This window comes from Falco rusticolus, chromosome 12 (assembly GCF_015220075.1).
Source record: "Falco rusticolus isolate bFalRus1 chromosome 12, bFalRus1.pri, whole genome shotgun sequence".
In the NCBI taxonomy this organism is placed as follows: Eukaryota; Metazoa; Chordata; class Aves; order Falconiformes; family Falconidae; genus Falco; species Falco rusticolus.
In genome coordinates, this window is record NC_051198.1 from 1,275,189 (window position 1) to 1,287,222 (window position 12,034).

Genomic DNA, 12,034 nt, shown 5'->3' on the forward strand with positions numbered 1-12,034 from the left:
ACTTACATTGATGTTTTTTACTTTATTCATGTACAGATTCACACAAAACATTATTATTCTTGCTAAGGCCATTTCATTAATAAGTTTTCGTAGTACAGAGTTGTGTTGGGGGGGGGGGGGAAATACAGCGGAGTTGCAGATTGTCATCTTAAAACTGTCACGATTTACCACTGATACACTGGAGGACATGCTTTAGCCTACTTATACACAACTAACATTTGTATTTTAATGATATTACTCCAGAGCACAGTAACAGACGTCGCAACCCCACGGGTACGGTCCTCTGGTCCACCAGCTCCATACGCATCTTACCACAACTGTGCATAATATTGACAACTGGAAAAGTGAACCACAACAAAAACAACAACAGCATAAAATACTTGCCTGGGCTCTGTGTGACACTAGGAAAAGCTCGCAGCCTGCGCTTCCCCTCACCAGGGCTCCAAAGGTGATGGATACAAGTCAAAACAAAGCCATCAATGCGATGGGAAAGAAACGAGTAAATTAAATAAAAATTATTCCAGCTCCCTCCGTTCACCACAGGTGAGTTCAGCGGCACTTACATCTTTGGGCCCTCTCGTCCAAAACACAAGCAAAGCCGCAGCGAGTCTGACTTCAGCTAATCCAATGACCCCCTACCGCGCTAGCTGCACCCTAAGCCTGGTATTTTCTCTGCCCAGCGGAGGCGGCACAGAAACGGGTCGCCCTTGGAAAACGCCGGTTAATCCTCGATGCGTGCCCGCCTCTCGGAGTGCCGCAGGCCACACGCTAAAGGGCCTGTGAAGTGTTTTTCTGCCGTGTTTGTGGGAAGGACGGGCGTGAGGCAGGGTGGTCTGGGTTCGAGTGATGGTTTGCTGCGGACAGAGGGCGACTGCAAGCAGCGGCCTTAAAAACACATCTGAGAAGTGAAGACACAAGCTGCTTGGAAGAACGAGCAGCATCCAGGCTTTTTCAGTGCATTCAACTTGCCCGTTAGCAGAGCTCACGGGTCTTTTCTGTCAAGGGAGGGTGCACAGAGAATGTCTATGGAAAATAGACTGGGGAGATCAGGCAGGAAAACAAAAAATTAACAATAATTTGACATGTACCAGGAGTGATTTTTGGTTTTCTTTTTCATAAGCCACTGGTAGAGATGAAGTACCACTTAAATACAACGCAACCCTTTCGACCAGTAAGCCAAACCGTGTTCTACTCAAAGCAAGAACCTAGATGAAAAACCAAAGAGAAGCACAAGAGCTGGCATGGTGGTCACCAGACACTGTCACTTCAGCAAGAGAAACAAGGGGCAGTGCCCGCCCTGGGCAGCGCTCCTGCCCTGGCTGCGGAAGAGGGCCCAGCTTAAAGAGCAGTTGTGCCAACTAAAGCAGTTAATGAATTACTTTTTCATTCTTTGCATGTCAGTAGTGCAGCTGAAAAATTCACTTCATTACAGGGAAATACCGAGTGACAGCTCCCGCTGACAAATTGCATAGGCTCCCAAGTCCTCCTTAATATGTCCAAGTAACAAGTAGCTTAATTACCTCCTGTTAAACAATGCATTGCAGGGAAGCGTCTTGGTTGCAGACACTTTAAAACCTGTTTCTAAAATGAATGCAGGCATTTTTAAACATGTCTGTGCCTTTTCAAAGCAAGCTCAATTCACCTGTCACCCAGACAACTAAAACGCGGTTTCTGTGCAACATCAAGTCTCAGCCAACACCTTGGCACGTCCCAAGAACGAGGCGGCTTCGCCAACAGCAGAGAGGTCAGAAACTAACAGGTATTGCCCAGCGCACACAAAAGACCTGTAGTAAAGACAGCAGCGGGAGTTCACATAAATGAAACGTTAGAAAAATAGATTATTACTTGGGTCAAGTCATCTCGGGGGAGGAGGGATGGGATGCGCCACAAAATAAAGTGGAAAAATAGATCCAAGAAAATATAGAAGAACCTTACATTTTTATATTTAGATCTGAGATACAAAACACCATTAACTAGGTCTACTGGCGATGACTGGCTGAGGGCTTACACCAATCTAGGCGGTCCTGTCCTCTCACGTGTAATGCTTTCAGCTCTAAGTCATCAGGTATGCTGTATACGTGCACACGTGTATCTGTATAGGATGTACACACACGCGGGCACACTGTATTTAAGAGTCACACTAAAAGCCTTCCACTAGCACCGTTAAAAAAGCTCAATCATTTTAAAAAAAACCCCAAGATCCAAGCATATCTGACAGAGGCCCATTTGGAAAAGAAAACTGCAACGAGACAGCAACAGATCAGAAGCGATCACTTGTACTGCACTGGTGCAGCCAAAATATTTACGTGCTGGAATGAACAGTACTGAGCCCGAAGACAGAACAGCGGGGAAAAACCAGCAGTTGCTGAGTGCAGCCTTTGGGGTTGCCTGCTAATAAAACCAAGAAAGGATTTCCGCCAAAAAGTTCTTATTTCGCCTCAGAAAGATGTGCCAGTGCTACCCAGAGCATCGCTTCTCATCTACCCACATTGTCACGACAAAGAGCAGGATACTAAAGAAACACACAAGTCATTGGATTTGTAAGCGACAAAATAAAGCTAGGTATTTTATCACGTATCCCGTAGTGGTCCTTGGCTGTAACACAAGAACGGATTACATAGGCCGCATGCCACAAATACCGCACACAATTCACTTCAGGTCCCCGTCCCCTTCTCCTTGGATTGACTTCTTGATGCGAAGCAACATGGTTGTAAGCCACTGATCCAACCGCGATATTGAATCAAATTCTTTAACCTATGAGTGCAAAAAAAAAAAAATTAAAAATCAACACACTTTTAAATTAAGATACTGGAAAGCAAACGAGACGGCTGCAAAAGAAGCATTCTGCAGCCCTCGGGCAACAAGTTACCTGACATTTAACAGTGCACACACTCCACTAAAAAATAAAAAAAGGAACAAGCTGCCATCCACGAGCGCGTCTCAACAAATTTGTGACTACTTACTGCCTCGGTGTACGCCTCGCAGTTCTGCTCCTCGTGGGCTTCCAGCAGTTTCTAGGAAAACACCATTAAAAATCAGAAAATAAAGTATTCCCACGTGTCCCCACACAGCCGGTGCACAGGGATCTCACCCCCAGGAGAGGGAACCCATGCGTCCATGCCACGTGGCACCCGCCTGTCCAGCAGCAGCACCTTCGCAACCACCTGCCGCCAACGCAGAAGTAGCTGGGGTGGGGTTTTTAAGTTACAATAATCATCTTTCTGCTGCAGCTGCTTCCTGGTGCATATAGATACATATATATATGTCTGGTATAAACCCAGCACAAAGAGAGTCTGATGTCCTCAAGAACATTAGAATAAATGACCGAGATCTATGGCACGGTGAAAAAACAGAAAGTGAAGGGCAGTATGTCTTTTCAAGTGTGACTGTATATAATTTTATTGATAGTATATATAATAAATACATCTATAAATATAAATATAGAATTTCAATACTAGCTTTACTCACTTTCAATAGCTTGCATTCCCGTGAATCTGTGAACGCTGGGAACATTTCTTCGTATTTCTCAAGTGCGAGCTGAAAGAGAGAAGATAACCCTTAACGCCTGTTTCACAAAACCACTTGCTTTGTAGTTCAGTTTTTGCCTTCCAGTCCTAAAACCACACAGAGAGCTTGGAAAAGTATTCCCGGTACGCCCAAGAGCAAGTATTCCCAGCAACTCCAGTGCGACACAATGGCATCCAAGCTTCAGTCCGTGCAACAGCCACACAAATCCCTGCGCATGCAAGAAGGTGTCTCAGCCGGCAAAGGTTGATTTGAGAGGGATGCGGGAAGCCTGGGACAACCACCCTGCGCCCACTGACCTTCGCGTTCAGCTCATCCACGATGAAGTGGCACAGGGCGGCTTTGAAGAAATACTCCTTCGCGCTATACTTAAGCAAAGGATTATCCATCGTGTTTGTTCCGACCTAGGCACAAAAAGATATTACTTAGTGCTGGGAAAGAAAACGGCATCATCAAGCAATGAATTACAAACAGGACAGCTGATTGAAATTACATGCAGTGCCACACAGCTTTCCGTGAATAAAGACCGTGGAAAAAATGCCAGCGTCCATACCAAAAGCTATTGGGAAGCCAGACAGGTTTTTAACTAATCCCAAGCAAAGTCAGAGACTCGCAGGCAGCTGCAAGAGCGCAGCCAGGCAGCCCACCCTCCTGGGGAGCTGCTGCCCACCCCAGGGGTATCGTGCCGATACCTCAACACATCCTGGCTGACGCAGACCGGGGAAAGCAAGCTGACATGGTGGAAACCCCCTCCAGTATGGGCTAACCCTCCAGAAGCGCAAAAGCAGCGCTGCCAGTATTCCCAGGTAAACACCTGACACAAAGGCAGAGCGATCAAGTTTCCAAATCCGGGGGGAAATTTTCTGCCAAATGTATTTGTAAATACAATCGAAAGTGTAATTACAGATTTCCCTCTCCCTGCTTCCCCCAGCCTTTCTCTAGAAACAACAGAATTCAGGAGAAAAAATGCCTTTGGCAAGTTACAGCAGCTCCTAAAAGCAAAGGAGCAAACCGTGTCTCGTAAAGGCATCATCAGCCCAGAAATAAGCAAGGTTAGGCGCTTCCAGGCCACGGCGGTTCTGCGAGACCACCACACTGACCCGCTTTTCACTTTCAAGAATTTTTTGCCCCTTCAGACAAAGCACACGTTCTCACCTGCTCGTAGATTTCTATTGCCTTCTGGTACTGCTCCAGCTGCGCGGCATAGGCAGCCACCTTCAGCAGACACTTGTTGGCTGAGCTGCAATCAATAGCGTTACAGTAAGTAATTGCGTCCCAGGGACAACCAAATCCACCCCCCGGTACCTCCAAGCACTACCTGAACTAAGCGTAAATAGAAGTGGGGCCCAAAAGCTGCGAATTCAGGGAATTTTCTTTTTCACAGCCAGAATTAACACACACGGAAAGGCAGCACGCAGACCTGGAACCGGACACTGTTCAACTGCTCCGTGCCCAGGACGGGTGCCCAAAGAAGACAAGCCCGCGTGCAGGATCGAACCTTTCAGGGCAATCTAAGCAGGACTCGGGCATCCCACCGAAGGAGGTTCAGCAGAGGCTGGCAGGCGAGGCGGGCGAGAGTGCGGGCCATCTAGGACAAATCCCTGTCTCCATTCTTTCCCTGCTGTGACCCTCTTTGTAAGACCACTTGCCTGTTAGACTCCTCTCCTTTGTAATAGTCCGCAGCCTGCTCGTAGTGTGCGATCGCCTGGGGACAGAAACATCGTGCTTGAATTCCAGTTCTGAAATACAATTTTTGGTCAGACCAGCGTACAGTGAGCGCGTTCCCGAAAGCTTTTCCATTCTGAGCACAAAGGGAGCAGCAGCACGGTGTCTGGGGGGGGTTCTGGTGGAGCGAGGAACGGCCACGCATCCCCTGCACACTCAAAATTTTGTGAGGCTGCCCTTGGAAATTTGACCATGAACGTGTTAAGCATCCCGAACTCCAGTGCAGGTTTAATACAGGTGATGCTGCTCTTGAGGTACCATCTACAAACGCTTATAATCATAGCATGACAAGGCTTCTGCCAGGTTTGCCACCATAGAATAATTTATTCTTAAATAATTTATTCGTAAATCACTTAACAGCCCTGACTTAGCAGGGCTTGATGTAAGTGGGCCTGCACATGGAGAGGCAACACTGAGGTCATTAATAGAGACAGATGGGATCCAGTGAAGTGGAGCTGAGGAAGCAAATGACAGTCTAGAAAATATCTAGAAACCGTAAATTTTTACTCTGCAAACTTCAAACAGAAGATCTGCAGACAGTTGAGCTGCTGCAGGATTCCTGCTCAGGGCTCTCTGTTATGGGAACAAGAGAACATCGGTGTTGAGCTGTGAGCTAAAAAGGCAAGTTTCCTCTGGGTGCCATCAGAAAAAAGCTATAAAACCGCCCCGCAACTTCCCCAAAGCACTTCTCGGATGTGAAATGCCACTTTGGTCAAGGTTTTGCACCTGGGCGCTCCTGCTGGCCCTGCCGCGCTGTGGCTCAGCAGAGGGACACGCCAAAGAGTCAGGATTGCCCCACGAGAGACGCGTGCTGGGCGAAGCACCACTAGCCCTGGTAAGGCTAACTTCCGAGTTCAGGGCGACGATGTAACGAGGCCTGGTGCCGGACGGGAGATGGGTTTTATCGGCCACGCTGAGCTCGGCGCTGCTCTGGCCGGGGAAGGAAATGCAGCCGCTGCCGCAGCACCTGCAGAGTAGTACCAGCAGCACCCGGCGCCCTCACCTTTTCAATGTCTACCAGCTCGGCCTCATAGATCTCCGCAATGGTGATGTGGTGCTTGGCAGCGATCGTGAATCGCCCCTAGAGAAGGCAGAGGGTGCACGTGAGGCAGGGGCTCCCCCCCGGCCGGCACACACAGCAGTTACCGAGCTCTTTACAAGCACATCGGCCCGCGAGCTGCCAGTGCAGCTTCTTACCATGTCAGTGTAGATATCGATAGCTGCATTTAAGCAGTTGATGGCCTCTGCAGCATGAGTGTTCAGGAAAAACAACAGTCAGCCAGCACGTCAGACTGCCCAGCCCAGCCCAAGACAACCCCCTCCAAAAATCAGACCTCTGTAACCACGACTCTTCATCACAGCACACACCAGCTTCTCAAATTAATACCTACTCAAAAGCTCCATGTATATCTGGAATGACAGACCTAACATTTTCAACCCCTAAGACCTTCAGATGTAATGTCCCCACCGTTTTTGTATCTATAACTCTAACCCCGATTCACCCAGCCCCTACAGTCAAAAATTTGGATGAGCAAAATACAAACAACTCACACCTTGGGTTTGTCGGGCTGCATCCTCAAACAGAGCAAAATACAAAACACCGAGCTCCTAGAAGTGCAGGGGCTGCCATTTTCTAGGAAATTTGGGTGTTTTACAGCCCTGAGTTGGTTTCTTCAGCCCCCTGGCACAGGAAAGCTAGCTGGTGTGTTTCCAAACACTCAGCGAGGGTAAGGGGAATCAAGCCTTCCAGAAAACCACAGCCCAGCTCTCTATGAACCAGATTTAAAGAATCCAGATCCTTTACCCTCATCCCATCAAAGGTCAGTCCATTTTCCTCCCATCTCTCCTCTGTCCTGGGGAAACCCCTGGGAACGGGGCTGGGGCTAAGGGCATGGATCCCACTGCGATCCAGACCCAAGACCTGCCTTACATCTTCCTTAAGAAGTGAGTATTTCTCCAAAGTCAAGCTACCGAGGGGCAACGCTTCCCACCCAGTGCGCTGCAGTCTACCAAAGCTCACCAAAGGCTTTGGTTCAGCCAAAGCACCAGAAATCACCTACAGGAGACAACACCCCACACATGCTGGCCCACGCGGTAGACCAAGATGATGCTGACTAGCTTGTGTCATCTGAAAGCCCATCCCAGAGAAGCCAAAGCACAGGAGGTATCACGGCTTCCGAGTAGCCTGTAGCAAGGATCCACTGCCCCACAGAGCTGGTGACTACCCAAGGCCTCAGCGCACCACCTCCTCTGCTGCTAAGCAGCTTTGCAAGAAACAATCTCGGATTTCGCCCCCCTTACCTTGTGGATCTGCTTTTTTGTAGGCGTTCCCAGCGTCCACGAAGCTGGTGGCCGAGTCGTGTTTACTCTGCAGCTGCATGTGCAGCTTGGCCGCCTGACAAAACGCATTTCCTGCAGCTGGGAGAGAAGCACGCACCGACCCGATGTACCCCTCCAGCCCAGGAACCAGAAGGATGGCCGCAAACCAGCAAAGCACGCATCGCTTCCCAGGACCCAGGGAGGTTTAGAGATGCACCAACCCCAGACTGTCTGGCTCCAGGCCTGCTTGCCTGCCAGGAGCTGCACCTGTTCCCATGGGCGCAGTGGGAGCATCCCACATGCATGCTCATCCTTGCCCACGAGCGTCTGTCTTTGCTACCGGCTGCACCCTGCACCTACTGGATCAGCAAAGCGGATCCCCTGGATCCCAAAGCCCATCAGACACGACGCCCTACCCCGAAGGTATTTCCTTGCTCAGAGAGCGAGCCCAGGGCAGCACCCCTTTAGCGGACTTACTGGCTTTCATTTTAAAACGGTAAATGGCACCCCAGCCCATTTAATGTCAAGAACATTCGGGTGACACCCCCCCTTTGCCCACCCTCCCAATATTTCAATTCATCAGAGGGTCGGGCAAAGTGGAGGAATCGCATTGCCATAGGGACCATCCCTGTGGAAACAGCTTGGGATGTAGAACTCCACTGCAATAATTTGCAGGAAGATGCTCAGGCACTCGTGGGTCACCCCAGCACCAGCAACCCCCTAGGCAGCCCCCCCACCGGTGGGGGCTGTACTCACCACTCCAGTTTTTGGCAATCTTGAACATGTTGGCAGCCCTGGTGTACATCTCGCAGGCTTCCTCCACCCTGGTGTTGCCCCTGAAACACAGCGAGAGCTCCCCTGACGCCGTGCCGGAACGGAACGCTGGCCCCAAAACGGGGGCGGAGAGCTGGGGGTGCTGCAACCCCACGTGCTCAGGCAACGAGGCCCCCCCGGGCCTGATGAGGCTGATAATTTTAAAGTGCAGGGTGAGCACCAGGCTGCTCAGAGAGGGCAAAGCTGGATTTAGGGGACCAGCAGCCCCCCGCCTCTGCCAGCCCGTCTCTCCTAGGGTGCCAGCTCGGTACCAAGGCACAGTACAGGTAGCAGAGATTGGGCTAGTGCCCAAGGGGGCCCCGGGGCCAGCAGCGAGCAGGTGCAGCTGACACACACCAACCAACCAAGCCCTCGCTACAAAGGGGAGGCAGCGTTTTTCACTGCATAAAGCAGGAGAAGGCGGCAGACAAAACTCACTCCTGACATGGCAGCTTCAGGTTTTTACATGTTCCTGAAGAGTTCGGAGCCTGGAGTAAGCCCATCTGCTCCTTGACCCAGGTCCCTTCTTTTTGGGCCAGAGCAGCTGGCTCGTAAGAGTCTTGTGAGACGCTCAGCAAAAACACCCGCAAAAAGCAAACTCTAGTTCACAACCGACTGCTCTGTAATTTAGAGAACATAAAGCAAATCAAAAATTAAGCGATGCTGGACAACTTGCTGTGGAAAAACAACTCAACACAAGCCTAACTGATGGGGTTCAGCAGCGTCACTCAGCTCCCCGAACCGGACGATTCATTTATCTCGAGAGAGGAGTTAAATATTTTTGTTAATGAAATGCAGACTTCTTCATGGAGCAGCTAAGGGGGCTGGGGGTGTTCAGCGTGGAGAAAAGGGGGCTCAGGGGAGCCCTTCTCGCTCTCCACAGCTGCCTGAGAGGAGGCTGTAGGCAGGGGGGGTCGGTCTCTTCTCCCAAGGAACAAGCAATACAAGACGGCACAGCACCAAGTTGCACCAGGGGAGGTTTAGCTCGGGTATCAGGGAAAATGTCTTCACCAGAAGGGTGGTCAAGCATTGGAACAGGCTGCCCAGGGAGGTGGTGGAGTCACCATCACCAGACATGTAGAGATGGCACTTAGGGACATGGTTCAGTGGTGTCACCATCACCAGACATGTAGAGATGGCACTTAGGGACACGGTTTGGTGGTGGCCTCGCCAGTGCTGGGCTAAGGGTTGACTTCCATGATTTGAAACACCTTTTCCGACCTAAATTAGTCTCTGCCTTGCTCCTACGAGCTCAGTACTGCCTCTGCAGCGCACGCTCCTGCTGACCCCGGGCAGGGCTGCAGCGCGGGAGGCGACATCTATCACTGCTTTATTTTTTTCCCCTTTTCCTTCTTCTGGCAGAAGACCACATTTCATTTCTAAGCACAGGCGGGTTTTTTGGACCGCTCCTTTGCCCTTGAAAGCTGCCTTTGGCATGAACTACAGCCAAAAGAGGCAGCACGAGGTAACGCTATACCCTGTAAGGCATCCAAAACCGGGTGGTTTTCAGTCTTTTAGTCTCAAACAAAAAACCCAAAAAAGAAAAGCTCTTGTGCAAGCTAATGGAGCTCTTCAGGAAATAGCCTGGCTGTCGATAACGCTTTTGGCCAGGTACTCGGCGGCATGGGTACCCCCTTCACCCAGGTGCCAAGAGCAAAGTCACCCACCACCTTTTCTTCCATTTTAAAAGCAATTTTTCTTGCGCCTATTTTTAGCCCAAGAAAATGAAAAATTTGCCTCTCAAAATCTCCGCCAGTTGACTCCGAGGATTTTCAGCAATTTGCCACCCGGATTACGCCCCTGGAGCACGCCCTGCCCGATTAATCTGCCAGAGGCCAGGAAGGAATTTATTTTTAAAAATTCTGCTTTTAGGGCTGCGGGCACTAGATTTTTCCAGGCTGTTGTTTAGAAACATCAGGGCCTCCACGGGAGCATCGCTCCATAAATGCTCTTTCTTTAACATTAAAAAAAGCCAAGACTGAGGTGGCCAAAAGGGCCTGTTTTTCAGCCCCCTTCCAGGCACAGCTCCCGCACCCCCAGGAATATCTGCTCCGGAACAGAACGACCAGGACACGGGGAACTCTGCCATTTGCTGGGGTACCGCTCCCCCCGGGGGGCTCCATGCCCCACGCCGCGGGCTCGCTGCCGAGCTGGGCAGAAAATCATCCATAAACCCCTGAGCCTGGTCCGAAACCCCCTGGAGATGCCAAAAGCCTCATGGAGGACGGGGGGGGGGTCTAAGCCTCGCCTCAGCACCCTTCGCAGCAACCCGGGCAGAGCCCTCGGGTGCCACTGCCGCCGCCCAGGGGGCGAGGGTGCCCCCAGGATAAGGGGGAGCCCAGCCCTCGCCAGCGCGAGCCTCGGTGACGCCGCGGCCCTGAGAGGATTACCGGCAGCGAGTCCCCACCGGGGTAAAGCTGGGATGAGCGCAGCTGCCGCGGAGCTGGACCTGGGGACAACCCCCGCCAGCCGGGGGGGACGACGCCCCCAACCTCCGCCGGCAGGAGCCCCGAGCTGCAGAGGGCTCGCTGCGGGCAGGGACAGCTGCAGGCCAGGCACCCCGGGGGGGCACGGCGCGGAGGGGGGGCTGCTGGCGCACCAGCCCGCTATGCCACGGGGGCTGCGGGGGCTGCGGGGCCCCTCGCGCTTAGCACTGCCCACCCGCTGCAGAGGCTAAGGGCGACGCGCACCCACGCCGGGGGGGCACAGCACCCGTGCGGGGCAGCGGGAGCCGGGGTGCCCCCCCGCAGCCACCCGCACACAGGAGGCCCAGCGCCCCTCGCACGTCCCCCACTTGCACACCGCGCACCCCCTCTTGCAATCCCCCCCCACCGCCGAAGCCCGCTCCCCCCGCACCCCCTCTGCAAACGGGCATGGCCCCGCTCACCCGAAGAGCCCCCGCAGGAAGGAGTGCGAGCCCTTCACCCGCTTCTCGGCCTCCGCCATCAGCTGCACGGCCTCCCGCTCCTTCCCCGTGCTGTCCATCGCCCCGGGGCTCCTTCGGCCTCCGCCGCCGCCTCCTCCTCTGCCGCCGCCGCCGGCGCTGCACCGGCGCGCGCGTGCACGGGGAGGGCGGCGGCGGGCGCGTGCACGGGGGCGGGGCCTGTGCGTCATGCACCGGTGTTGCACAGTGCCTGCTGCAGGATGCGGGTTGCACGATGCACGTTGTGCACTGCACAGCTCACGCTGCACGACGCCGGCTACGTGTTGGCCCATTGCACAGTTCTTGCTGCACGCTGCATGCTGCACGCTGCACAGTTCATGATACACGATGTGCATGACGTGCTGCACAGTTCATGCTGCATGAGCACATTGCATGTTGCCCACTGCACAGTTCATGATGCATGATGCACGACACACACTGCATGATGCACAACACTCACTGCACAGTTCATGCTGCACACTGCACCTTGCAACGTCACCCATGGCACAGTTCATGCTGCACAATACACGTTGCATGTTGTCCATTGCACAGTTCATGATGCGTGATGCATGATGCGTGATGCACAGTTCATGCTGCACAATGCATGTTGCATGTTGCCCATTGCACAGTTCATGATGCACAATGCATGACGCACGTTGCCCGCTGCACAGTTCATGCTGCACACTGCACCTTGCAATTTCACCCATGGCACAGTTCATACTGCACAAT

At 52.4% G+C, this 12,034-nt stretch overlaps 1 protein-coding gene across 3 annotated transcripts; it reads right to left on the minus strand.

The window, feature by feature from the left end:
- Window positions 1-59: 59 nt before the first annotated feature.
- Window positions 60-11,479, minus strand: NAPB (NSF attachment protein beta). 3 transcript variants are annotated; one of them, XM_037405373.1, is made up of 11 exons: window positions 11,270-11,478; window positions 8,326-8,405; window positions 7,552-7,668; window positions 6,448-6,494; window positions 6,254-6,331; window positions 5,175-5,230; window positions 4,670-4,765; window positions 3,825-3,918; window positions 3,469-3,537; window positions 2,964-3,014; window positions 60-2,754 (listed from the first exon to the last, which is right to left on the minus strand). In XM_037405373.1, exons 1-11 carry the CDS (start codon window positions 11,365-11,367, stop codon window positions 2,650-2,652), a joined length of 891 nt encoding a protein of 296 aa, XP_037261270.1. In that variant the 5' UTR covers window positions 11,368-11,478; the 3' UTR covers window positions 60-2,649. The 3 variants fall into 3 exon arrangements, with proteins under 3 accessions (XP_037261270.1, XP_037261269.1, XP_037261271.1); XM_037405372.1 differs by having other exon boundaries at window positions 3,825-3,929; window positions 4,681-4,765; window positions 11,270-11,477; XM_037405374.1 differs by having other exon boundaries at window positions 2,637-2,754; window positions 3,465-3,537; window positions 3,825-3,929; window positions 4,681-4,765; window positions 11,270-11,479.
- Window positions 11,480-12,034: the final 555 nt, after the last annotated feature.

Excerpts from the sequence above, each read along its gene's own strand:
- NAPB (XM_037405373.1), bottom strand. The coding sequence starts at position 11,367 with ATGGACAGCACGGGGAAGGAGCGGGAGGCCGTGCAGCTGATGGCGGAG. Across the intron at positions 8,406-11,269 it reads TTCCTGCGGGGGCTCTTCGG|GGGCAACACCAGGGTGGAGG; the intron begins GTGAGCGGGGCC and ends GCTGTGTTTCAG. Across the intron at positions 2,755-2,963 it reads GCGAGGCGTACACCGAGGCA|GTTAAAGAATTTGATTCAAT; the intron begins GTAAGTAGTCAC and ends TTGCACTCATAG.